Source organism: Genypterus blacodes, unplaced genomic scaffold, assembly GCF_046128005.1.
Source record: "Genypterus blacodes isolate CSIRO-AG114 ecotype Tasmania unplaced genomic scaffold, CSIRO-AGI_Gbla_v1 ptg000120l_1, whole genome shotgun sequence".
NCBI lineage: Eukaryota > Metazoa > Chordata > Actinopteri > Ophidiiformes > Ophidiidae > Genypterus > Genypterus blacodes.
Genome location: NW_027466923.1, coordinates 687219 through 715153, shown reverse-complemented (window position 1 = coordinate 715153; position 27935 = coordinate 687219). Strand labels below are relative to the sequence as shown.

The following is a 27935-nucleotide window of genomic DNA, read 5'->3' as shown; positions in this document are numbered from 1 at the left end:
ATTATTTAAACTATTGATTACCCATAAAACCCACTTAAAGTGTTTTTTAACTTTGGATAGGAGATGCAGGATATTGTTCCCCTGGAGCTTTGTGGAATTTGTTTTGAGGAAACGGTGAGCCAATAAAAATTAGCAGTGATCTCCGAAATGCATTGATCATTGATTCAAGATAGAATGTTGTTGTGGAGTCTTGTATAACTGATAAAATTAAATTTGACGCTTACATTTTTTTTTTTGTCTCTTCACTACAAAAGGGCAATCATGGAGCTAAGATATGTTTAGACAACTTGGCCCTTGATAAATGGCGTCCTGTTTGTCCCACAGAGTTGTTCACTGGGCCAGCACACAGAACAACAGGTCTGAATGGATCACTGTCTGTACAAATACTGCTGTCTACAATCCCCCAAAAGTTCAATATTGGATGCTTTCTGTACTACCAGTTAAAAGAACAGACTACAAACATTGAACTCAGTTTGACAAGTTTTTGCCCTGCACTTCAATGCAACAACCTTTACCTAATAAAAAAAACAAAAAGGGAGAGTGATGGCTTCACATGGCAGCTTCCACCATGAAAAATTCTCCAGTTTTTCTCTGAAGGTAAACTTCCACTTGAGTACAGTTCTTCCCTGATCATCTCTCCTCTCCATTCTGCCTCTTTTCTTCTCCATCCTCTACTCTCCTCTTTTAGGTAGGGGTCCTCAAGAGGGATTAAGAGGAAGACACCCTTCTTTCTCTATGGACCATTATCATGACAGCATTTTCTAATAGTAACAACATATGTAGACTATTTCATTGAGACAGTCTATGACCTCATTGACCCCTGAAGCCCTGCAGGCAACTGTTTATCCTTGGTCACCATTACTTTTTGTCGGCTCCCCTAAACTTGAATCTGGAGTGGCACTGACTGGACGGCGTAGTTCATTAGATTAGATTAGATTAGATTCAACTTGATTGTCAATGAGCAAGTACAGGTACAAGCCAGTGAAATGCAGTTAGCATCCAACCAGATGTGCAAAAGTGTACTATTACAGAATACAGAATATATACAGAATAAACTACATACACTATATATACTATATATACTAACTATAATTATAAATTAATAAATATGTAAATAGTGCAAAGAGTCTCAGTGCAAAACAGAAGTGAAATGAAAATGATCAGTGCCAAACAGAAGTTGTGCAAATGGCAGTGGAGTTCATGAATATTCAGCCAGAATATGCAACCCAGAATACGGCGTCATGAACAGAGTACTACAACATACTATCAGCTGGTACAGATCATAAATAGTCATTTTAATTTGAACGGGTGTTTTAACTTCTATGGATTAAAAAGACCAGCCTTAACTAAAGCTAAGCAAAGAAAAGGGACAACCATATCTATTCATACATATACATTGTGTTATTATTTATAAAAGGAAATTGACGTAAGCAGCAAGAAGCCAAGAGGATTTTTTTTTTTTTGCCAGAGGAGTCAGATTTCCTTGTGAGTCAATCGGCTCAGAACTGAGAGAGGCTTTGTACTGGAGAGAGAGAGAGAGAGAGAGAGAGAGAGAGAGAGAGAGACTAACTTGAGGCACTTCAGTTTGGCAAACCGAGGCAGGAGGACCACTGAAGTATACTGGAATTTCATTACACACATGAACTTTGGGATTATCTCCACTTCTGGATTTTTTCTTCATTTACTCCCTGAAATGTCTCGAGGGTAAGCTAGTTTCATGTCTCTTTCAAGTTTATTTCTGAACAAAGTTAAGAATTAAAGCAAAGCACTTTCCGTTCTCCATTCCTCTCCATACAAGGGCTGTTCTGTCTGCAAAATATACATGCACACATGTCACTGGCATTATGGGATGTTTTATACTGCCAGTTGTGGTGGTGTTAATGATGAAGAAACCCTACTAAGCAGCTTGCTGTGCTCCTCAGGTGGTCTCCTGTCCTGCCTCTCCTCCTGTTGTGCTGCATAGGAGCTGCCTTGCAGGTTATTGAAGGTGAGTACATCAATCAACTGTAGGACTACAAATAAAAAGAGCGAAGTCATTTTTGCAATTTCACCTTTTATTGAATTGAAAATTGAAAAATCCAGAAAATTACATTTTTCTTTGAGTTGTTCGTTAGTGTTGTTTTATGGTGTCATGCATACTTTCTCTGCAAACTTATCAGTTCTTAGTATCTTTCTTGCTCAAGCTCCTTCTTACAAACAAATAGCACGACTTCACACCATCAGCACCAACGCTGCTCTCATCATCAATAAGCATCCCCCAGCATATGACCTCACATTTCAATCACAGCCTTACAAGCCTTGGTGTCCCTAATTGTCGGCTGACATTTCAATCTGATGATGGTACGATTTTAAGTGTTGTGTTATTCAAGTCAGCAAATTACTCTATACTTCCTCCATCATTTTGCTACTTCTTCTTACATCACATACAGCTATCCTCTCAGTCACTCTATTTACATGCACTCCTCATCCCGGTTACTTGTTCTGTAAGATACAATTGAATTTGATGACTTTTTGAGGCAGATTATCCTCGTCATCTGCATTTTAATGTGGAAAATGACCGATAATTTCAGATAAAGGTGACAATAGATAACCACTAACTGGTCACAAAGTGAGCTTTTTTGTACTCTCCTCTCCCAGAACCATTGAGGACACATACTATGACGCATCATCCTCTCTTTTCTCTTTCCTCCTATTTTCACGCCTCTGCTGCTTACTTTTTACTTCCTGCTCCTCCCTGCTGAGTGGCACTCAGGGGGGTAGATGGTTTGTTTGTTTGTTTGGCAGTAGACCCGCCTTCCTCTACACCTGTGTGTGTCTGTGTGAGTGTGTGTGTGTGTGTATGTGTATGTGTGTACTACGAGGTATCAGGAAGTGGCAGACAAGTCAAATGCTGCACCAAGGTGAGAAATGAAGTGTTGAGTTTGTATGGTAATGCTGAGCGGAGTTTCCTCTGCACACACACAGAGGACAGTGCGGGGGGTCCTGCAGGGCTTTGAAGTTGGAGGTTGATGAGCACGTACTTGCATTTCCACATCAGAGAGAGAGAGAGAGAGAGTGTGTGTGTGTGTGTGTGTGTCTGTGTGTGTGTGTGTGTGTGTGTGTGTGTGCGTGTGTGTGTGTGTGTGTGTGCGCATGACCTTTGTCTTTGGGTTTAGTACATTGTGATGATTTAGCAGACAGTGCACATCAAAATCAGTTCATTCTTCATGAAATACTTCTATTAATATTAGATGCACATTAATGTATCTGAATCTGAAGCATATGAGGACACTAAACAATGACATCACAATAAGCAATGGTTAAACCTTTAACCAGCGGAGGATCAAGGGAACCACTCATAATTTGTTTAAGTTAATCAGATTAAAGTAAGTTTTGTGTAGTAAGTATGTTTAAAGGGAAATGCAATTCAGGCTGAATTATGATTACTATTGTTATTGTTGTCTTGAAGTCAGTTCCAGACTCAATTCTGCTTCATTACCATCAAAACTGTACGTTATATAACCTCGCCATGTCCCCATAAAAACACAAAACTCACATTTTTGCCACCAGGATCCTTCACTCTGTATTTGCTGTTGGTTGAGTTGCTCTGAAAGGAATCCATGTTTAGCCAATATCAATTAGTGTTGTTTTGGTTGATACTTGGTGCAGTAAAATAGACTTTAACCATTTACTGAGACAAGTCATCAAAAGTATCAGCAATATTATTATTTACTGCCAATATTTAAAATGATAAAATGTGAAAACCTACTAGGCAAGCCTTCCAAACCAATCAACCAGTGTGAAGGACAGAGAAATGGATCACAGCATGTGTGAAACCTTATTTGGTTTCTTATGTCGCTGGATTAAACCCCACTGAGCTGCGTTTGGTGTCTTGTGAGTGTGGAAGCTGGGGTGTTCCTGAATAAGCATGTGGCTAAATGTCTTCAGGAGTACAGAGCAGCTTTCACAGGAGAAGAGTCCTGCTGGAATATGTTCGTTCAGACAGAAGTGCTGTGCAGGTAGATGAACTCTGATGGACCAAACAGATCAGAACTTCTCCACTTCACAATTGGTCTTTGGTTTTGTTGGTAATAATGTGTGTGTGTGTGTGTGTGTGTGTGTGTGTGTGTGTGTGTGTGTGTGTGTGTGTGTGTGTGAGAGAGAGAGAGAGAGAGAGACAGAGACAGAGACAGAGACAGAGACAGAGACAGAGAGAATGTCACCTTTGCATAGTCTCAGATGTGGAATGTTAAGAACATTTTCTAAATTCCTTTGTCATCTAATTGGCGAATCAACTGTCAAACTGAATTTATCCCAAACACCTTTACTTAGACAGCTGCTTTATTATTCCAATAATCCGTATCCAAACAACAGAAAACAGAAGATAAAATATAAAATAATTCAAGATTTTACATCTGCAGTGGCAGACAATGGTGAATGTTGTTCTGTGAGTCCAGTGGGTGGAAGTCAATCAATGGCACAGTGCCAGAGGGACTGTGGAGCCAATATAAGATAATATTTTCCAGTCCGATTCCATCTGAAGGTTGTTCTGCATTCCTAACAGCCCTTCACAATTTAAAGTTCATCCAAAACATAAACAAGGACATAGGCCAGCAGGACTTGTACTTGGTGGGTGTTTACAGTCAGGGGGGAAAGCAGGCAAGTACAGTCTAACAGAGTCAAAGCTGCTGAGAGGGAAGAAGGGACAGCACAGCACGCTGACCTTTCTGCACAACACAGAGACAGACAACCAAAATCTACACTGTACGGGTGTTAAAAAGTGGATTTGTGTGATCAGGAATGCATGAAGCTGGCAAGCAGGATAACAATCTACTTTCACCGCTACTTACATTCCTTACATACATGTTTGTGTCACTTTCTTCAGGATCACATGAGCAAATCAGCTGTCCCGCTACTGTATGTGCTTTATTATCATTTGTAAGAGGGGAAGTGATACACAATTACAGTTGAGACATCGTGCTTTAAACGTTGCCACAACTCATCAGTGTGTGTTTATTTAAATTGTGGTCATATAATGTAAGTAATTTGATAAACTGTGTGAACTGTTGCATCATCACGCATGGGCAAAAGAAGATAAACACAAAATTGTTGCGGTCTACATGGTTTATGTGAACAAAGAAGTTTTGAAGTGCAAGTTAAGATACAGAATATCCCTCTGTGCTCAGCTGTCCGCCTGCAGGTGTTAGCTCATGGGGAAAAAAACATCACTGAGCCGCACACTGAGTCATCTCTGTCACTTTCTCTATGTCCGTCTGTCTCCTGGGGTGACGTAAAGGTGGGAGGTCAGTGGGCACTATGAGGATACGATTGGACTTGTAATGGAAACTGTCCTTTTGCAGATGTCCAGCCTGACCTCATCACAACTCCACACAATATGATCCCTTATCTGGAACATGTCGTAGGACTTCAACTATGGCACTGAGTGAACTTTGTGTGTGTGTGTGTGTTTGTGTGTGTGTGTGTGTGTGTGTGTGTGTGTGTGTGTGTGTGTGTGTGTGTGTGTGTGTGTGTTTGAAGCATGAGTCCAGTCTTGATAACTTGTGACTTCTCATGCAGCCCACATTCAGCAAGACCTGAGGTCAGCAATCCTTTACTATCAAAAGAGCCCTTTTTGACCATTTTGGACAAAATAAATCTATCTGGAGCCGCAAAACATATTGGAGTCTTATAATGAAGGTAGCACAGCCTATTAAGTTTAAATTAGCCCATCAACATCACTTATCATTGTAAATGAGCATTAAATCAAAGCTTTGACCACATGTGACAACTAAAGATATATTCTAACATTTCCTGTTTCAAACGTGGCCTCAAAATATGAGAAGAAAACATTGGAGGAGGAGGAGGAGGAGGGGGAGGAGGGGGAGGAGGAGGAGAGGAAGATGGAGGACAGAGGGAAGGGAAAAAAAACAGCTTCACAACATACAGTAGGTTTCATTGATGACTTGGACGGCTTGTGTGTGTATGTGTGTGTGTGTGTGTGTGTGTGTGTGTGTGTGTGTGTGTGTGTGTGTGTGTGTGTGTGTGTGTGTGTTACCTGAGAACAGTTCCTCTATGTTAAAGTCTTTGGCCCACACACTCACCCTCATACACTGCAGTTGGTTGGTTGTATATCAGTCACATTTGGTGTGTAGTAGTAAAACATATAAATCACTCAAGATGTAGCCTGTTGACTTATTTCATTCATTTACATTTTAAAATAAATTTGATAGATTCTTTTTTTTCTAGACAGTTTTCCCCCTAATTCCACTAAAAGTCCAAACGAGAAACAACACAAATATAACTTTGGCTCTGATACTTGTTGAATAAGTTCTTGTTTTGTTTCTTGCACAAACAAGCCTGTGGGCCAAATACCTCTTTCGCTCTAAATAGCAGAGTTGACAAACGTGCACACACTCACACAAACACACCCTAACTCCACACATGATACACACATAACCACACAAAAGCAGGACACACTCTTTTGTAGCAGCCATCATGAGCTTTTACAATCAGGCAGTTGATGGGAAGTTCAGCAGAGGGTGAAGTTTAGCATAAATTTTCTGTCTGCTACATTCTGTTTATCCCTCCTTTCTATCCGTGTCTGTCCCTTTGAGACAGATGTGGGTTATGAACTTCTCATATGACTCGAGTGGTTCACTTGAAACTGAGAGATTTGATCCAATTGCATCTGCATGTAATACTGTTTATGGCCACTAAGTAGCGCAAGAGCACCAGTATGGGCTTAAGCTAGTTTATAACCTCCTTTTTTATCATCTCAGTCTTGTTTTAGTCTTCTTCGTTGGCACGTCCTTTTGTTGGAAGTGTGAGTGTGTGTGTGTGTGTTTGTGTGTGTGTGTGTGTGTGTGTGTGTTTGTGTGTGTATGCGTGCGTGCGTGCGTGTGTGTGTGTGTGTTCATTATCTTTGGTTTAGCTTCGAAGATAAGGAAAAACGTAGAAAGAAATCTCACCATGAGTGGTAGGATGGTAGAGAAAACCTTGTTCAAGTTTCATTGTGGGTGTGTGTCTGTGTGTGAACAGATGGACTCATGGCTGGATACTGATCACGTCTGTCGCCCCCTTTTTTTTTGCAATTATTTCTATGAATAAATTCATAGCGCCCAGCGTATGATTGACTGGGACAGTAAACCAATTAGACTTTATTGTTGGGGCTGTTGCTAGGTAGAGCAGCAAGAGAGAGAGGTGAAGGGTGAAGGGGGTTACTCTGCCCGGAATCCAGAGGCCCCATCAGGGTCACACTGTATAACAAATGGTTTGGTGTTAATTTTGTTTTGGTATTTAAGTATTTCGGGTTTCCCTGTCCATTTTTATGTAAATCAAGACTTTTCTTAGAAAAGGTGTGTAATTTTTACTGCCTTGGTCCCTTCAAGATGCTTCCCACCAGAGAGTATGGCCAACTCTCCGATCCCTAATCAATGGGAGAGCATTAGTCTGCCCTGCCCCTTTGATCTGCTTCATTAGAGACCCGCTTTCATCTGTTAAGATGGAGAATTCAAGATTTGGGATTTACTTGTGACTTCTTAATAAATGACTTTAGGTCATTCAGAAGAAGATGGAAACAAAAATAGAGAGTTTTGTGAACTTAAAAGACACAAATCCTTACTAAGAAAGGCACAGACACACTTCAGAAAACAGTGGGAAGGCCTTGTTCCTCATGTCATGACGATCTGAGGGACCATAATTATTTGTTTGTTGTTTTCAGACTTCATTAGTGTGACTCTATTGTCTTATCTTGTTATGTCCTTGTTTCCATCACATTGTAAATTTCATGTAGGGACCTGAGACCTGAGAGACCACATGATCCAGAGTGCACACACACAAACACACGCGCACACACACACACACAAACACACACACACACACACACACACACACACACACACCAAGATGGGAGGATAGGCGAGAGAGGAAAGGAGGAGTAGTGAACGTACTCTCTAATCTGCCTGTCCGAGCGAGAGAAAATCAATCCAAAGGAGGGGGAGTCAGTAATTACTTGGTGGTGAGAGGAGGGGAGAGAGAGACAGAGAGAGAGAAATGTCAGGGAGTCAAACAGAGCAAGAGAGGATATAACGAAGGAAGATAAGAAGAGGAGAATAAGAGCTAAGAGCGACAGTTAATCTTTTGCTTCTTTTTGTGTCAGCGGATCTGCGTATCACTCTATTTGACTCCTACAGGAACGGCATTGTGTGGGACTCTTCTGTAAACAAGTAATCCCATGTGCATCATCTCTGGATACTGAGCACCTCGTATTGCCTCTATGTCCTTGTACATGCGTGTAGAAATTTGTAGCCAAAAGTAAAGGCAATTTAACGTGCGTGTGTAGGGCGCAAGAGATACTCAAAATGGGAGGCTTTCACTTTTTCATGGTCCTCTTCCTGGTCCTCTCATCTCCTGTCCAAGCCCAATGGTGGAGTTTCCTCTGGGCAAGCCCTAAAAGCAGCTCCAGCCCTTCTCCTTCCTCCAGTCCTCCATCCACCTCCCCCTCCATCAACTCCACAGACCCTCCTGCCGCCAATATCGGCACTTCGGAGTGGTTTGGAAACCAGGACAAGGTGACAGAGGGCACCTCTCAAACAGAGAGGTCTGCCCCGGCCCCTATGCCCAGCCTGGGAGCACCAATCTCTGGCTATAGCACGGCAGAACCTGAGACACAAACTCTACAGGACTATGTAAGAGGAGCCAGTAAAGCCAAAGCCCAGTACAAAGCCCTGAGACACTGGAAGAACGGTGAGTAACTACTGGGTGGTTAAAGAGAAGAGCATGAAAGGTTTTGCGGAACTTCCGATTTCTGTCCCGTGTTGTTTCGTCAGCAAAATTGTCACTCTACTTTTCTCCTCCTCCTCCAAATCCATTGGTTTGTTTGTTTGATTGGCCATTTTCTTCAACAGTACCTCGCAAATCTCATTATAAATAATGAGATGTATTTATCACATAATAGAATGTTAATATGCACAACTTGGTTCAGATCCAGGAAACTTTCAAAAGCTACTGTGTCAAAGAGTTCCTGTTCAGGGATGAGTGGGTTTACAGTACATGTAAACAGATATGCTGCATCCTTGTCTGTTCACAAATTAAAAATACCTCAGGATAGCATTATTGTAGCCAAAATCTTGTAAATGGCTAAGATAAGAGACATTGCCTTCGTTGAATAACAGCACAGGTCAGCAAAGGAGTTAAAGGAAACTTTCATAGGGAATGATGCTTTCACTCTTTACCATTCTGCTTTATTGGTTAGATAAACTGATATCACACACCTGAGATTCCAGAGATATAGGAAAATATTACACATTTCTGCACAAATCTAGAATGAAATGTTATCTTCAGTTGTCATTGCCTGCCTGAAGGCCACAGTCAACTTCTGAAATGTGATAATAATAATTATAATAATAATAATGTAGGAAGGTTACTGCCTTTACAGACATGACATCACACAAAATGACTATACTGTATTATCTGTGTTCGTTATTTGTCATTATTTGCCAACCCTTTGCTGTTGTGTTAGTTGTTTACTTTGAGATTACCCTTGTTAACGCATGACAACAGCACCAGCAGTGACAATACGGTAATGCACTGCAGTTCTCTGTGTAGATCTGGGGGCTGAGACATAAAAAACCTAGCACGCATGTCTACTGTACCACTGTGTCATTATTTGGCTGAAGAGATTTATGTATTCGTTTTACCATCCAGTAATTTACATTGGACAGGACTTCAGCATCTCCATGGTTACCTCGCTTCTGTCTCAGGTGGCCACTACCAGTAGATTATCGAGTTGCAGCCTTGTGTGGATTTGCTTGCGATGGTGTTGCAACTTCAGAACATACATATACATTCTGAATGTGTGTGTGTGTGTGTGTGTGTGTGTGTGTGTGTGTGTGGCTTTTCTGTGTGGCTTTTCTGTGTGGCTTTTCTTGGCTCATCTTGAAAGCCTACCTCACCCACTGTGTTTACATCACTAAATGTGTTGACCGGCGCGCGCACACATACACACACACACACACACACACTCAGTCACCTAATCAAGTGCTTCCAGTTGGCTGGGCTGATTAATTACAGACCCCTAAACGTTGACCTGCCTGGTCTCGTCTGGGGGATCTATGTGTGTGTGCGACAGATAGAAGTCTCAGGGGTTTAGCCGGATTGGAATGCAGAGGTGAGTGTTTGACGCTACGGGGGAGAGGCTCCTTAATGGGGGGGGGATCAAGGGAATGTGAAGCCATCTCTTCACACAAAGGGACAGAAACACATGGCCATTAAATCCTTACTCTAATTGCAAACCATAGTGTGTTCATTTCTGATTATCTGAGGATTATGTCAACAGGAGGCAGAGCATTGAGGCGTAATCATAGTCTGGTTTCAAATCAAATTACAGTCCCATGAGGCTGATTTACAAAGTACCTTCCTCTTCCTCACTCTAATGTGGTATGTGTGTCAACATTGCAGGCAATGAGAGACAGCAGTTAAGATGAGAGTGCAGGGAGGTTGTTTTTGAGCAACCAATGGAGGAGCTAGTTTGCTTGAGAGTTATCATTTTGTTCCGACACCTTTCTTGATCAAAGATTCCCCAACAAATTCTGCATTAGTATGTCGTAGCAGAAAACACTATGAGCCTGAAAAGAGTCCAGAAAGGTCAAAGTTCCAACTTAAATTGTATGACAAAGCTCTCTCTCTCTCTCTCTCTCTCTCTCTCTCTCTCTCTCTCTCTCTCTCTCTCTCTCTCCCCCCATCTCACAGATCGAGGTTCGGGAGGTCATCTGGACCTCACAGAGTTGATTGGAGTCCCCTTACCTCCCTCCGTCTCCTTCGCACCTGGGTTTGAGGGTTTCCCAGCATACAGCTTCGGAGATGACGCCAACATTGGCCGACTCACCAGGACCTTTGTACCAGGGACCTTCTACCGCGACTTTGCCATCATCGTCACGGTAATACTAGAGACTTGAACAACCAATGGCTTGTATTTTACCAGTGTGCTTTTAATTGGTTTACTATAGCCTTGAATGGGTGTGTATATTCATATACACACCCATTCAAGGCCTCACCTCAGAAGTCATAAAAGTAATAAATTATTATTGACTCATACTTTTCTCTTCACTCATGCTAGGTGCGTCCCAGTACACCCAGAGGAGGGGTGCTCTTTGCCTTCACAGATGCGCGTCAGAAAGTGGTGGAGCTGGGTTTGGCCCTCACTCCTGTCCGTGGGGGCATCCAAAGCATCTTACTGTATTACACTGACAGAGAGCAGTCCTCCCACAGCCACAAAGCTGCTGCCTTCACTGTCCCAGATATGACTGACCAGTGGACACGATTCACAGTGAGCACTGCAAACATGACACACTATGGACAGACAGGCAGACAGGCAGGACCTGAGCTAGACAATAACACTTAAAAATAGAAGTGATGATCATGGGATGTTGGCAACAAAGACATATAGATTAATAATAAAGTCTAAGTGATGGGTTTTGATCTGCCTGCCAGGTGGTCGTGGAGGACGAAGAGGCTCGACTCTACATGGACTGTGGTGAGGCTGATAGGAAGAAGTTCCAACGGAGGCCAGAGAGCCTCACTTTCTCACACAACTCTGGCATTTTTGTGGCTAATGCAGGCAGCACCGGGCTTGATAGGTTTGTGGTAAGTAAGAAGCCCACCCTACTGACACCTTACGCTGAATTCACCCCATCTCACAAGAAAGTTAACATATCAGGGTTCAGATCACCCAATCAGCATGGCTCTGTAGCACTGAAGATGGGGCTGAGACCTCTGCTGGGATATCTGCAGAGGTAGATCTGGTAAAAGCCGCTTGAAGCAAGTCAAGGAATCTGCAAATTCCATGCCCCTGCCCCTGGCTCAGACAGGGCTACCTCCAGATACAAGGAACATAGACAATTGAAGGGAGGAAAGGATAGAGGTTTTGGAGGGAGGGGATGTTAGCAACTGAAATGAATAGCAACTGAGGAAGTCAGGCACGTCAACAAGGAATGATGTTGTGTGAGAGCAAGGACTTTTATCATGTCCTTTCGTGTTAACTGTTAAAATGAGGTGAGGACATGATTAGGAAAACCTTAAAAACTGTTTGCCTCCCAAAATAAATTGATTTCATCTCCCATTTGTTTATGTTTGTCAGGAAATATAAAATGTATATATGAATCAATATCTCAGCAAGGATGTGTTGTTTTGAGATGATCATTTGCAATAGGTCTGCAAAATCTGGGTCACCATGTGCATGACTTAAATGTAAATTCTCTCTCTGTCGCTCTCTTTTTCAGGGTTCCATTCAACAACTGGTGATAAAAGACGATCCCCGGGCAGCCGAGGAACAGTGTGAAGATGACGATCCTTATGTGAGAAACACAAAGCACAGCATAGTAATGTTTCCTCTATATTCAGACAGCAGGTGACAGCAAGACAGATGACACACTATCAAACAACATCTGAACATATTACATGTAAAATCCAAAACTCAAGTACTGGACAGTAATCGAATTGTGAAACACCAGCGCCCCCTTGTGCTCACAGGGGTTCAGTTGCACTCAGTTGCAGATAATTGGGAAAGCACGTCAGACTCTGTTTCTTTCTTTCTTTCTTTCTTTCTTTCTTTCTTTCTTTCTTTCTTTCTTTTTCTTTCTTTCTTTCTTTCTTTCTGCGATGTTAGGCCTCAGGTTTTGCCAGTGGAGATGATGGACTGGATGACCGAGAGACAGATGAAGAGCTGATGAAGAGCTTGCAGGACAGAAAACATGGTGGAGATCAGGTAATGTGGATGGGCGGTAGATCTCGAGCAACGGAGGGGGATAAGGGAGCAACTTAAGGCTCAAAGGTGCTTAATATGTAATAATGTTAACTGGTTATGCAGCAAGTACAATGGTACCGCAGAGAAAATAGAGAAGACTGTCTTTGTTGTGATGCCTTTGGTTGTGTTTTTCCTTTGTGGCGTTCTGTGATTGATCAAAGGGACATCATGTATGTGTGTGAGATTTAGTGTGTTTCTTCCATGTTTCGGCACTATCTTTGATCCTCCCACCACTAGGAAGTCAGTCTGACTCCAAACATCCCATAAACAACTTCAACTTTGAAGCTCAAAGGAAACCATCCTTCATAAGCTGAATGAATGTTACTAAATCAAAATAAAGTAATGGTGGATCATTTCTATCCTGTACTTTTTTCTGAACTATGGCCTATCAGTTTGCAATTTCTTTAATTTCAAAGGAGGAGAGCGTTCCCGTTAGAGCTCCGCCCACTAAGGCACCAGAGTATTTTGGACATCTGACCCCAACGGACAGCGATGAAGAAATGCTCATCAGAGGTCTGAAGGAATTCTGACACACCGTTTTTTATTCCACTTTCTTTGTATTAACATTCAAAACAACATAACGTCAAATCTGAATGCTGCACTATGCACATACATTACAGAGTCAATCCAGTAAGAGACGTAGAAAATGATTTGTTATGTCCTGTGTTGTTGCACTGGAACTAGTTCAGGTTGTTGGTGATGTCATTTGCTGTTTGCTGTTTTTAGGCCCTCTTCCGACAGAGGAGCAAGGGGAAAGACCAGGAGATGTAAGTTTCTGAACTGAACCGATTATAGCCTTCCTCTTTTTTAATACATGATGATAGTGAGACCTAATTCTCTCACTAAAACCAGACCACGATTTCTCCTCCCTCTATTACAAGGGTCACATCAGGCCTGGGTCAAAAGGAGAGCGAGGCGATCCAGGACCAAGAGGCCCCCCAGGTCCACCGGGTCTCCCTAGTTCCTCTCTTTCACCTGGGAATGGGACACTAAGCGGGACTCAGCCTGGGCCATGGGGACCACAGGGACCACAGGGACCAACAGGGCGCTCTGGGTCCTCTGGACAAGAAGGGAGAGATGGAGAGCAGGTCTGTGTTAGTCACATGTTTCGACATGTTACCTTTTACCATAGATGATCCTCTGGGGCTTCATGGACACCTTCATCATCTCTTCATTCTCTCTGTCTCTCTGTCCCCACAGGGAAGCAAAGGTGACAAAGGAGATACAGTAAGTTATTTATCTGGTTGTTATATCTTCATGATTTTTCCTTGAACATCATTGCACTGACCAAACTGTTTTCACCTCCAGGGTGAGAGAGGACCTCAGGGTTTTCCAGGTTTGAATGGTGAGACTGGAGCCAAAGGAGAGAAGGTACTTTATTAACTATTAACTGTTACAATTTGTCTTGTGTCCATGCCTTCCATACCCACCTACAGCTCAGGCTTTCTTTCTTATCTCCTCTTCCTGTCCTCTTCCTTTTGCTCTCTCTATCTTCAGGGAGACCCAGGAATTGGTTTACCAGGCCTTGCTGGGCAACCTGGACCTCCTGGACCAGCCGGAGCCCCGAGATCACGCAGTGTGCCAGTGGGTATCTCATTTTTATGGCTGTATGCATGAACAAATATGACGAAACCAACATGCATACTATTATATGTTGTATTTATCATATAAGAGAACCAAGTCTAAACATGGTTTGAAGTTTTGTTTACTGGAAAACTTGTTCCTGCAAGTGAACGATTGTGTCTGTTTTAGTATGGAGCAGATGCTTTGGGATCAGGGTTTGGAGATCTGGACTCTGAACTCATCAGGGTAAGAAGATCCTAAGATGGGATGGTCTGATGCTGATGATCCCAGTCATCTCAATACAAAGTCTATCACTTTTTCTCCATCAGGGCCCTCCTGGTCCCCCAGGGCCTCCAGGACTTCCTGGACTCCCTGGAACCAATCTGTCATCATCAGGCCTAGCAGAGGGCCTTTCTTCTGGGTATGTAGGACCACAAGGTGCTTCTGGGAAAGACGGGCTCCCAGGCAAACCTGGAACACCAGTAAGTTCCCCCAAAGAAAGATGTTGTTGCAGTGTTTCTTTTGTCAGTTTCTCCTCAGATGGTATTTACTTTTTATGTTTTTAGTGTGTTTGTGCATGCGCGTGTGCATGCGCGTGTGCGTGCGCGTGCACGTGCGCGTGTGTGTGTGTGTTTGACACCCCTGGACTAAAGAGTAAAAAACAACTGCTGTATATGCTATATTTTCATGGTCTTTGTTGATTGATACCTTGACTAACCTCACTGTTTGATTTGTCTGTCGAGGGCTTTGCAGGAAAAGACGGGATCCCAGGTCCACCAGGAGCCATGGGAGAGAAGGTTTGATCATATATATGCGTTTACCCAAACATGCAGTTTTCAAGAAAATTGACTATCATTGTGTGTCGGGTCTCACTGTAAATCTAACCACTGTCTTCCTCTCTGCATTACATTCTTAGGGTGATCAGGGTTTAACTGGAGCATCTGGACCAAAGGTAATGCACTGCTAACACAAGTATGGCAAAACTCTGCCTGACTGCCATAGCATTGTAAAGCCTGTTAAGTCTGTTTGTATATTACGTACTACATTTCTGTTTCATTGTTTTCATTCATGAACCAAAATTGTCGGCTAATAGTTTTTTGTTTTTTGCATTCCTTCCCTGTTTGCAGGGTGAACGTGGTTCTCCAGGCAAGCCTGGACATCCAGGGATCAGTGGTCCACAAGGGGAGAGAGGCCCTGTAGGTTTCCCTGGACAACCAGGACCTCCTGGACCTCCAGGAACCAAATTCTTTGTTGAGGTGACTTATTTCATGCTCAAATCGCTGCTATCGGCATAATTTTGCACCCCTGATTGCATCAATCTTTAATTGTTGTAGCTGTGGAGAAAATCAGCAGTTTACTGCAGGGCATTGGCCCTCAGATGTGTAATTTAGGAGTGTGTATTTGTCCCCAGGATATGGAGGGATCTGGGAAGACTGACTTGTTCTTTGGAACTGGACTTGGAGGCCCCCAGGTCAGTGGTTGTGTGTGCATTACTTTTGTGCTGTTATATAGACTGTATATTTTCCTTCATATACACAATGCTCTCTCCCCCCTCTCACAGGGCCCTCCTGGCTTACCAGGTCAGCCAGGATCCAAGGTAATCTATTTGGTCATTTTCAGTGAGAAAGAGCTGGTGTAAGATTTGTAATCCTTTCTGTGCTTTCTGTGCAGGGTGAAGATGGAGCACCGGGCCGTCCAGGTCTCTCTGCAAAGGTAACTGAAATCACACTGAAATATCACCTGTTCAAGTAGGGACACCAAGAGACAACTAACTGACAACAAACAAAGTAATACGGGCATATAAATACATTTGTAGCAAATGAGGGAATGTAGATAAGGAGAGTGAGGTCGGGTCGAAGAGACAACTGATTGGTGGAAAAGACCTGTGACAAATGGAAACTAATCAGACACAGGTGAAACCAATAAGGGAGGGGCAAACAGTCAAGAGACACAAGGGCAGGAAGTGGAGTGAACTGATCTTGTCAGTTATACATTACCCCAGTCAGAGCCCCTCACTGAGCCTTCGGCTCTGAGACAGAAGGATCTCTTTGTCATATCATCGGTTTACACATAGACAATCCTTAATGACAAGGACAGTTAAATGGAATGAATATATTAACACTCATCATTACTGTGTAATTACAGGGGGAGCCCGGAGCCCCTGGACCACAGGGTTTTCAGGGCCCTGCCGGACTTCCAGGTGCAAGGGTGAGTAGTAGACAGCTGATTACAGTGCTGCACAATTAATCGAATTAAACTGCAATTGCCATTCTTCAAAATGACATTAAGATACCAGAAGCTATTTTAGGCGAATGAACTCATGGCTACATAAAGCATCACAGTCCCTGTAGATCATTGTAAACATCATATTTCTACACTTGATAAGTGTACATATCCCAAATGTTTCTTTCCTGTACAAATAGGGAGGCAAAGGAGAAAATGGAAGTCCAGGACCAAAGGTAGGTTTCAACTTAATCCTGTGGTCAAGTTATGATTTCTGTCTTTTGTTGTAAATAAATACGCCCCTGTTATTTAGTTAATTGTTGCTTTTCTTCTTTTCTGTCCTACAGGGTGAACGTGGTGTTGATGGCCTCAGTATCCCAGGACCACCTGGGCTTCCTGGGCCTCCTGGGCCTATCATTAATCTGCAGGAGGTATGCACACACACACACACACACACACACACAGACACACACACACACACACACACACACACACACACACACACACACACACACACACACACACACACAACAAAATGAGTTATAACAGTTCATTCTAACAGTCCATTATGTTCTCCTTCCAGCTCCTCCTAAATGTTACAGATGGATTCTTTAACTTCACAGAGATCAGAGGACCACCAGGGCCCACGGTGCGTATCAACAAGCTTTTAGTACTCAGGGGTTGTGGTTGTCCTGAAAGAGAAATGCCACTCATTAGTTTGCAGCTGTTTCCTCCATCTGCAAGCTACCACTTATTGTTATCAAACAAGTTAATTGGGAAGCCTTAATAAGTCCCTAAGCAATGTCTTGCTTTGTCAGAAATGATAGCTAATACAACTCTTCTGCTTCTGCTTTCTGCATGTTTGCTCTGTGTGTATTGCAGGGCCCTGAAGGCTTGCCTGGTAGAGCTGGATTTCCTGTAAGAGTGTTTTGCATCTCTATGTTAACATGTGCATCATGTGTTGGATTTTCCTGTGTTTAAATTCGTCAATATACATCAATGTCCTTCTTCAGCTTTGAGAATTGAACACACAAGTCCAGGACCCATTAAAATCAACTCAATGTTGTGTAAAATGTTAAAGCTGTCTGGTGATCACCCTGTCTCCAGACCCTCCATCATCCTTTTGTCCCTCTGTAGGGCCCCCGAGGACCAAAGGGAGATTTGGGCCCATCAGGTCCGCAGGGGCCAGCTGGGCTCAAGGTGAGAACTACAACATATAGCAATAGCAAATTGTCTGAAGTGGCAGACTTCATTTTAAGTTTCTGTGTGCTCACAGGGAGAGAAGGGAGAGTCTGGGGTCACCATTGCTGCTGATGGATCTCTCTTAACAGGAACGAGAGGTCCCCAAGGGCCCAGGGGGATCAAGGTAACACAGATGTTAACATTAATGTACTGTCATTCATGCAACCAAGTGTTTTCATCAGATTTGAGTTTTTGCTGTAATCCTTCATTGTTTTCACAGGGGGATCGTGGGTTGCCTGGAGCGACTGGACTTATGGTGCGCTCATATTAAGTATTTATGAGGAAGAGCTTCCTGCAAAATATCTTCATTCTTAATGTGAACTTCTGAAAATGATCCACCAAGGGAATAACAACAGGGATAATAATCCAACTTTGTCTTTTTGATCTCAGGGGCCAATAGGTCCATCTGGACAAAAAGGAGAATATGGCTTTCCTGGTCGAGCGGTGAGTACTGGTACTACACTTACACTGCAGCAGTCCTTTGATTCTGATCCTCTATTTAAAAACCATCACTTGGACCATCACAGGACCAAATCTAGCAGGTTACACTTGTGTTTTCATACGTGTACCCTGACTACATTAGCCATATACATTTACGCTTGGTGTAGTTCAGGTCTCTTGCCTGCAGGCTTACTTCCTCTCTTGTTTGTCTTCCTGTAGGGACGACCTGGAATTGCAGGAAGAAAAGGAGAAAGGGGAGAGTCTGTTGGCCATCCGGTAAGAGTGTTCAAGTCAACAAACAACAGAAGAAGAAAACAATAACAATATTTTTGATTGCAGCGATAGCAGCTTCTAGTCTAGACTTTGCCTGTAATTTGGCCCTTTTGTTATAATTTGGATCATGGATTGTCCCCTTCGGTGGGTTTTCCCTTCACTTTGCACTTGTCTATGAATACCTCTGATATGTTATATTGATGTTATATTCTCTCTCTCAGGGACCTCCAGGTCCTCCGGGCCCCCCTGGACTTCCAGGAAGAATTCTTGGATTGAACGGAGTGAGTACAAATCTGAGATGTCAGTTTCATCTGATTTTCTGTGGTTACTTAGCACAAAGGGATGATGATGATGATGATGATGATGATGATGATGATGATGATGGTGGGAAAATATGAACCATAAATGAGTGTTATGATCAGTGAAGGGCAGTTTTGAGTGAATAAGGTTTTTTAAGTTTTTTCTGTGGTTGATTGTGATTTGACTGCTTCTTTCTGAATCTTAAAGACTGTGTTTCCTGTGCGACCGAGACCGCACTGCAAAAAGGGACTAGTAAGTCTGAGTCAGACCATCTGATTGGGCTGTTTCAATTTGGAATCAGACCATTCGGTGGCTGTGTGGGTGTTTTGGTGTAGCAGCATGGCAGCGCTCTTGTGTGGGCTACAAACAACAACACCTCCCTGTTCCTTATCCTCATGCATCCTGTCCTACATTCCTCTCTTTAAACAGGCTACATGCTTGTGTCTGTAGCCTCCTATACTTCAGGTGTCAGCACATTTCCTCTTTCTTTAATTAACCTGAAATTAGTTATTTTACCATTTGATTATAGTGACGCTTCTGTTGTATAATTTAGAAGAAAGCATGTCTCATGTGAGATAAAGTGAGATACATCAGACGGACAAACAATACTGCTTGTTCTTTCACAGGGTTGGGTGTTCAGGTTCTGCTCTGCTACTATGTATGACCTTGCTTGGTGTCTGCTTGGCTGAATTCCAATCAACTAGACTGGTTAAATACTATTCATACCAAAATTCTATGTATTGACACCTGATATGCCATAAAAATCTATGACATGATTGGAATTTGGCTCCTATTTCTTAAAATTTCACCTCTTGTGTTTTTGGTGTGGTGAAGGCTCCTTAAATGTTCTGTTCAGAGGATGCCATTGCCCCCTACTGTTTGAGTGTTTAATTACTCATATGTTGATAATGTTCTTTCTTCTGTGGACAAGGTAGCTTGACCTGCTATGTTTCATATTTCTGCTCAGTTAATGTTGGGCAGTAACTCAACTCCTGACACTTGAGGGGAGAGGGGTCGCTCATGCTGCTTTGTCCTTTGTCTTTAACAGGGGTTTTTGTGTTGATTATCAGCAATGTGTTAACCAGTGACATCTGTGTGTTAATGTGTCCTTAACCATTTGTACAATGTTTAACAAGCTTTGGACCTCTGTTTGGCTTTAACAACATGAGTTCAATCCATGTGCGCAACACAGCTTTCATGTTCCTGCTTAAAATGTTGTATACATGTTGTGTTAATGATTTGTGTGTGCGTGCATTTGTGTGTGTGTAGGATTCGACGACAAGGAGAATGTCAATGGGAGTTAAAGGAGACAAAGGAGATGAGGGAATGCCAGGAGAGCCCGGCACACCTAGTAAGAACTGAAAAGCATATCAAAACTATATCCCCATTTTAATCACACAAAACAATGCCAGTGACCTATTTCAGACACAATCCCCCTTTGTCAAATCAGAGGTGTATCCCTTTATGTGAGACAGCTGTTTGGTTGACAGTGTGTTGTCTTTCTTCTCAGCAACAATGTTTCCTGAAGGAGTTGTGGTGAGACCTGCTTTTATCAACTACAGTACCTCTGTGTTATGTGTACATTGGAAATCAAAAGTTAAGTTACTGTTAAAAATAAGTATTAGATAAATACTGCTGCATTTTTCATTATATTTTCTATGAGTACTACAAAGTGCAAATATTACAATAAAAGCTCCAGCCTCAAAATTGAGGTTCTCATTAATTTATAATTATTCTGGAGTTGGCTAATAGACTCATTCCATAAAAATAGTGTCACTTGTCCAAGGAAATTAATAAAAGGTAGCGAAGTGGAAACAAGTGTAATTAGTTTTGGAGTTGTTTCCATTTTTTAATCGACAAGAGACTTAACTTTCAAATGTACTTCTACATTTTAAAAGTCGAATCTGAATTAACTATAAAAATGTAAAAATGTCTCTGTTTCTGTACACATTTCTCAGGGTGCCAAAGGTGAGCTGGGCTTTGAAGGTCAGAAAGGAGAAAAGGGGGATGCCGGCTTATCTGGTCCTCAAGGCCCCCCTGGAAGGTCAGGACTTGTGGTGAGTCTGAATGATCTCATCTGATGAGCCACATGATGATATTATTAATTGTGAATTTTGATGTTGAATGTTGTTGTTGTTGTGAATTGTTGTTTTCTTTTTTTCTGTAGGGTCCAAAAGGTGAGTCCATCGCTGGTGCCTCAGGTCCTGTAGGTTCTCCTGGACCGCCTGGTTCTCCTGGGTTTGGACGACCTGGTCCCAGAGGAGCCCCTGGGCCTGCTGGACCCCCAGGACCTGCACCTGGATCAGGTACACTGTTGCAGTCTTTGTGCGCGAGTGTGTGCGCTTGTGTGTGTGTGTGTGTGTGTGTGTGTGGAATAAGTTCTGTTACGAATGTTATCCTCAAAAAGCAAAAGGGGCTTAAAGGCTGTAATGTTGCCAGGTGTTTCTGGCGTATCATCAGGTATCAGTGTTCCAGGCCCTCCTGGACCCCCTGGACCACCAGGATTGCAAGGATATGGCAATGCGGTAAGTTGCCTGAATGATACAACTAAGTCATCTAGTGCACGTGTATTTATTGTGAGACTGTGGCAAGGATACCTACGCTGATGCTCAGACGCCATCTGTCCTCAGGTGTCCACCTATAAAACGATCCACGCTCTGACCGGAGAGGCTCAAGAGGCAACAGAGGGAAGTCTGGCTTATGTATCTGACAGAGGGGGAGAGTTGTACATCAGAGCACGCAACGGCTGGCGCAAAGTTCAGGTGTGTGTGGTTTTGGAAGCGTTTCAACTTGTTCCATGGGTTGTGTTCTGTACATCCATTAGGGTCTATCCTATGGCCAATAAGTGGATGCCAAATATCTTCAAATACATAACTTCAAATACTGCTTTGATGCATTAAGCCATCTTGAATGATCCTTGGATGAATGGAAATTAATTAAATATTGTGTCCTTTGTTTAGCTGGGAGAGTTGATCCCTGATGAACCTCCGTCTTCAGCTGTGTCTCAGGCCTTAAGTAGGAATGGGGAATGGAGCAAACCACAAAGGATCCAGAGCCAGGTTATCACACAAATACACAAGCTGCGTTATTAATCTACTACGAACTATAAAATATGCTAATTTTAGTGTTTTTGTCAAATAGGAGCTGCAAGAGCCAACTCCAGGTTATAAACCCAACTATAATTTACTGCCCCAGGCCATCAGCTCTGTACCAGGGGTTAGTATAATACACACACGTACACACTTACACTTAAATCAATCAGATAAATATGACATCTTTGTGCCATCACTCTCATAGCTCCGTCTTGCAGCGCTGAACGCCCCACTGAGAGGGGACATGCGCGGCATCCGAGGGGCAGATTTCCAGTGTTACCAGCAGGCACGATCCATGGGGCTGACGGCCACCTACAGGGCTTTCCTGTCCTCCCACCTGCAGGACCTGGCATCCATCGTGAGGAGGGCTGACCGTACTGACAGGCCTGTGGTTAATCTCAGGGTAAGACACACCTTTTCCGTCAGGCTTTTGACTTTTTTTATATTATAGCACTGGGACTACTTGGTTATAAATAGTTAAGCATTGAATTCTCATACTTGTGCAGTGAGAAGTAATCAGTCCATCCTGCTGCTAAACAAACTTTCCTCAACAGACTTTGTGGTTAAATGAATCCTACGCTTACAAGAAGGTGTGTGAACTACACTTCCTCTGCTCTCTCCTCAGGGCGAGGAGTTGTTCAGTAGTTGGATGTCCATTTTTTCTGGAAATGGAGGCGTTTTCACCCCGACCACACCCATCTACTCCTTTGATGGACGCAACGTTATGACCAACTCAGCATGGTGAGTGTGTGAGAATATTAAGGGGAACCTTTGCTTCTCAAAATAGTTATATTGTTTGAGTAGAATTTGTAAATAATCATTTTAATCATTTTATTATAACTTTATTTGTATTTATTGTTAATTGTTATTGTTATTTATTGATAAACTGAACTTCTTTATGTGGGTCAGCTTCTGCCCACTCTTCCTTTTTCCTTTATTCCATTGAAAGACCCACAGAGTTTCAATTTAAACTGGATTTTCTATCCTCTCACACTCTCTCTCTCAGGCCAGAGAAACTGGTGTGGCATGGATCCAGTTCGGTGGGAATCCGTCTGTCCAGTAACTACTGTGAGGCATGGAGGACAAAGGACATGGCGGTGACAGGCCAGGCTGCCCTGCTGCAGACGGGCCGACTGTTAGGGCAGCATAGCCGCTCCTGCTCCAACCACTACATTGTGCTGTGTATAGAGAACACATATGTTGGTAACACGAATCAGAGGAGAAACTGAAGAAACACACAGTCACACAATCATGCATATAATCACGAGACAATGGGATGTCCAGGATTTTATTACATTTGGACATCAGGTACTGATTTTCACGCCCCCTTTAGTCGTTAATCAGCTTTCTTATTTTGATGGCAGGGAAACTACACATTGTATACTTTTTAAATACTGATATCATTCACTGCAGAAATTGCTTCAATCACAGGGGATGGCGGTTTGTTTTTGCATAATCTGAACCACTTGAATTAATATTATGTTTTTATTTTAGGTGTCGCCTTCACATACAGACACATGCACACACACACACAGACACAGACACACAAAGTTACTGTGACATTCCCTATGTAAGTACAGTATACTGTATGGAAGTGATTTCTCAGCACTGTCAATAATTTATACCATCACCTATGGTGTTACTCTGTGTGGTGTAAAGCCAGTCAGACTTTTAGGGAAGCATAAGAGAGCCTGGAAATCCATTAAGAGCGTAACCTGGGATTGACAGTCTCAAAAATCTACTGTATCAAAGCAGCAGTTGTTGGGCGGAATCACAGAGTAAACTATAGGCGCTCTCTCTGCTGCACCTCACCCTTACCTCCACTGACTCTCCCACTACAGAAGCCTTTTGTGATGCTCCCTGGTGTGTCCCAAATCATATTCCAGCCGCAGCTGCTAAGGAAATAGTCTCCATTTTCATTACATTGCTGACAAAAAGGTAGTTTTTAATGTGTGTTGATGCCAACCCATTGCCCCCCTGGTATCGACAGTTCAGAATCCTCCAGATTGCGTCCATATGCATAGAACCTATGCATATGAAAAACAAGGATTATATATTTAAATCCTTATTGTGCACGCTGCTGAACACTTTTTGCATTTGTGGTGGTTTTCCCACCAGCTCTTTTTAATTTGTTGGACTGCTTGTTTTGTTTTTTACATTTTATGAAACTTGTTTAGCTTTAAATAAGAGCACTGATAGTAGCTGAGGAGCTGACATTTACACATATTAGAAATGTTTTATTTAATATATATATATATATGTAATATCTGTAAACTTTAGAATAAACCTCTATTTTTAGTTAGTGTCAACTAAGAACATTGCCATTTGCAAGTCACTCACTCATTATGATATTCAGTGTTTCAATCACAAATTGAGTAATTTTTTTTAAATATTTGAAAACTAATGGAAATGCCTTTTGTTCTGTGTGATTATTGGCTTGCATTACCGATTGGCATCCGGTCATCCAATATTTAAGTTTACAAGTGACAAAAACGTTTTCTATGTCATGTACTGTAAATGTGCTGTTTGGAATGAATGCACTGACTAAAAACAGTAACATTGGTCTTAAAGTAAGTGATTTTCATTCTGTCATACTGTTGCAGCACATAATCTGAAAATCACATGAATCACATTCAACAGATTTTGATGAAGTTGAAACATGTACATATGCGTTGATTTGTTGTTGTTTTTTATTCCATAGATTTAGAATTTTTTATGGATGCACACTAAATGACTGAATTATTTTCTCACCAAGCAGTGATTGACATACAAGTTACAACATTTGATGAAAACATTTACTTGATCTTTAGAGGAAAGAAGTTTGTACTTATAAATTTGTGCTCACTAAATAAAAGACTCGTTTTGTTTTGTTTTTTAATAGCAATTTCTTTGTTTACATTTTTGACGATTGTGACCAACTATTGTCGCGAGCGGGGTGGCGAAACAATTTGTGATGTCGTAATGTCAGGCGTCCCAATATGCTGCCTGAGTAGAAAACGTGTATGGCCCCCCTGTTCTAGCCCCGCCTCCGTCTCAACACGCTCCTCCACCGCTCGTGTCCAGGCGTTGCTCTGTGTGACGTGATATTATCCACAGAGGTTTATCATTCAGCGCGCCGGGTCCCGAACAATCACCACGATCAGAACAGTCGTGTGGGTCTGGAGCCGCTCCTCACAGCAGGTAAGCGCCCTGCTTTTTCGCGCGTTACATCACAGGAATATATTCATAACACCGCCAGCTCCTGATGTAACTGTGACCGTAACATTAATACCGTGTTGTTAATGGACTACGGCCAAGCTGACAATATTCAAAACGTTCCTCTTCCTCAGTCACTCACAATCAAAACATTCTAGAAGCACAATTAAACGCGTAGTTGTGTGGGAGGCGACCTTATTGTCCGTGAAACGGTCAGCGTAACGAGACTGGGGACTGTCACATGAAAAATCGAGTTCACCCTCATCAAATCACAAAGGAACTCGTATTACTGTTTGTTTTTACACAGCGACTATGATTGTAACATGGTGTGTTTTCTCTCACTATGTCTGCCTGGCATAATGCAACACTCATAAACAGTTTGGGGAGAAGTAGAGAGAGAGTATTATGATTGTTTCAGCCTGATTTGATTCCAAAAAACACATTTTATTTAGTTTTTTATTTAATTTGCAGTGACTCCTGAACTGATGGGCCTTTGACTCCTGCACACCATAATGCCAGATGTTGTCCATTTCTGCAATATTACCTTTGATGAGCTTGCCTTGTCAACCATATTTGACACCACACAAATTACGAGAGGTGGCAGGTGTCTATGTAGGGGCCAACAACCTCTTGTAGCAACCTCCCCAGCCTTAAGGGGGGTCCCTAAGACAACAAATACTGGGCACTGGTAGGACCCTCGAACAACAGCTGACTAAGTAAGGTGCCTCTGTTTTCTCTCTGCAGTATGTTGGGTGCAGTGGTTGTCGGTATTGGCATAGCAGGCAGAGTACGGATAAGAGACCTGCTGTGCCCACAGCCGGCCAGTCCTGCAGAGAGACTCACCATCAAAGGATTCATATCCAGGTAAGAAAAGCACATAGAATCCAAATGCAACAGCTTTTAATGCCCCCTTCATGTAGAAAACGGTGGCAAGAAAAGTGTAATGAATCCTTTGGGTCAAGATCAGACTACAGCTTCAAGGCTTTTATTCCACCGCTACTTCTTGTCACATTCTCAACAGGAGGTGCTTGGAGCCTCAACAAGGAGTCAATCAGATCACAGCAACAGAGGCTGTAAGCAGAGATGATGTTAATGTGGCCTTTATCTGCACAGAGAACGTGTCTCATGAAGACAATATCAGGTAATGTGTTCAGCTTCTTTGAAAGCTGTAGAATGTTTTGTGTGATTAACTTAACACGCATCGTCCAGAGTGTTACAATTTAACAACTGTGCTGTTTCTTGCTATCATATCAAAGCTCTCTTGTTCAGTGAGACCCTCATAACTTAGGAGCAGAGAACCCGACTTATACTCATAGGCCCAATATGTCCCACATTTTCCGTCCCCCCAATTTTGACCAAAGGTACCTGCTTCCTCTTTTTCAGAATGTTTTTGCAGGCAGGGAAGCATGTCTGTGTGGAGTATCCTATGACTTTGAGCTACAACGCCGCTGTGAAACTCTGGGATCTGGCCCAGGAAAAAGGTAAAACTAATTTCAAACCACAGTATAATTGAATTATGGCAAGGGATTTGTGTGTGAAAACAAAACAAAACGTGGAAACAGGGGAATAGTCTTTGAGGAAATGGGTCTGTCCTTTGGTCGATGGTGTCATGGTCATAGGCCCAGTTGTAATGTGGAAGCGATTGAGAAAAAGTTTAATAGATGAAATTAAACCGTCTCTCTCCCTTTCTCTGTCTGTCTCTCTCTGTCTGTCTGTCAGGAGTGATCCTACATGAGGAGCACATAGAGCTACTGACGGCGGAATACAAACAAATGAAGAAAGAGGTGGCAGGGAAGACACTGCTGGAAGGGACCCTTCATTTTACCGGTGCATATTAGGAGTGTGTTATAATTGTACATACACAAATGCTATTACACGTCTAATTATAATAGCCTAAGTCTTCATGTGTGGTGTGTAATGTTTCATGTGTTGAAGGTGCTCCTGTGAAGCCTGGATTCAGTTTTCCATCATTTAGTGGCATGGCTCGCCTCACCTGGTTGGTCGATTTGTTTGGTGAGCTGTCAGTTACTGCGGCAGTCATGGAGGAGCAATCCAGCGAGAATTACAGCAAGATGACTGCAACCCTAGCAACCGCAAACAACAGGTAAGGCAGAATTGAGCTGTTTCTCACTATAAACCATGGAAAGAAATGGTTAAAAAATGAAATGGTTGAAATATTACATGTAGAGATCACCAGGCAAATGGCTGCGAAGGTTTTATGTTCAGCCACATAGAACATTACATCCATTTTGACGTTTGTTAAAGTTTTTAATATCTTATCTTATCTTATACTAGACCTCTCACCTGGATTGAGGAACGGGGACCAGGCCTTCCCAGAGCCAAAAGCGTCAACTTCCATTTTGACTCGTGCACCATTACTGAGCTCCCTGCAGCACCCAGAGAGGCTGTGGGCCTCTTCATGCAGGACCTCGTGCTGTTCTCAGCCAAGTTAGCAGGGCAGGTGAGCTCAGAGGAGCTCCTCCGAGAGAAAAGCAGAATTCTACACTGCCTGCAACTGGCCGAAAGGATGCAGCAACTGTGCCAAAGTTGAATAGGAAGGATCTGCCATTTCTTAAGCTCTGTGGCTCCTGAGCTGTCTCAACCATAGACGGCTTTAGGCTTCTCGTTTCATCATTGCCCTTATTAAATGAAATATAGTATATATGTATATATATTGCCTATTTTAAAGCACTGAAGGACAGGGAGACGAATGCCTGAGAAATGATATGAATAATAATCTTTGTTTTTTTGGTTGTCAATTCTGTAAATGCACTGTTGTTCTATAAACAGCTCTGAAAAAAGTTAAGAGAACACTTTGAACTTTT

At 42.5% G+C, this 27935-nt stretch overlaps 2 protein-coding genes across 2 annotated transcripts; both read left to right on the top strand.

Annotated features, from left to right (window-relative positions):
* Positions 1 to 1693: 1693 nt before the first annotated feature.
* Positions 1694 to 23237, top strand: col15a1b (collagen, type XV, alpha 1b). The gene is made up of 44 exons (XM_076162110.1): positions 1694 to 1704; positions 1923 to 1987; positions 10729 to 10916; positions 11096 to 11305; positions 11470 to 11622; positions 12258 to 12332; positions 12644 to 12742; positions 13198 to 13294; positions 13508 to 13548; positions 13663 to 13869; positions 13982 to 14008; positions 14090 to 14152; positions 14279 to 14365; positions 14534 to 14590; positions 14674 to 14826; positions 15088 to 15141; positions 15261 to 15296; positions 15472 to 15600; positions 15756 to 15815; positions 15906 to 15941; positions 16016 to 16057; positions 16490 to 16552; positions 16768 to 16803; positions 16915 to 16998; positions 17151 to 17216; positions 17450 to 17485; positions 17705 to 17767; positions 17844 to 17933; positions 18030 to 18065; positions 18200 to 18253; positions 18470 to 18526; positions 18745 to 18804; positions 19031 to 19075; positions 20093 to 20165; positions 20334 to 20359; positions 20782 to 20880; positions 20991 to 21129; positions 21284 to 21348; positions 21454 to 21585; positions 21784 to 21882; positions 21965 to 22039; positions 22121 to 22318; positions 22541 to 22656; positions 22922 to 23237. Exons 1-44 carry the CDS (start codon positions 1694 to 1696, stop codon positions 23142 to 23144), a joined length of 3825 nt encoding a protein of 1274 aa, XP_076018225.1. The 3' UTR covers positions 23145 to 23237.
* A 1774-nt stretch (positions 23238 to 25011) lies between these two features.
* Positions 25012 to 27913, top strand: blvra (biliverdin reductase A). The gene is made up of 7 exons (XM_076162099.1): positions 25012 to 25095; positions 25855 to 25974; positions 26132 to 26251; positions 26494 to 26591; positions 26830 to 26937; positions 27046 to 27214; positions 27406 to 27913. Exons 2-7 carry the CDS (start codon positions 25856 to 25858, stop codon positions 27659 to 27661), a joined length of 870 nt encoding a protein of 289 aa, XP_076018214.1. The 5' UTR covers positions 25012 to 25095; position 25855; the 3' UTR covers positions 27662 to 27913.
* Positions 27914 to 27935: the final 22 nt, after the last annotated feature.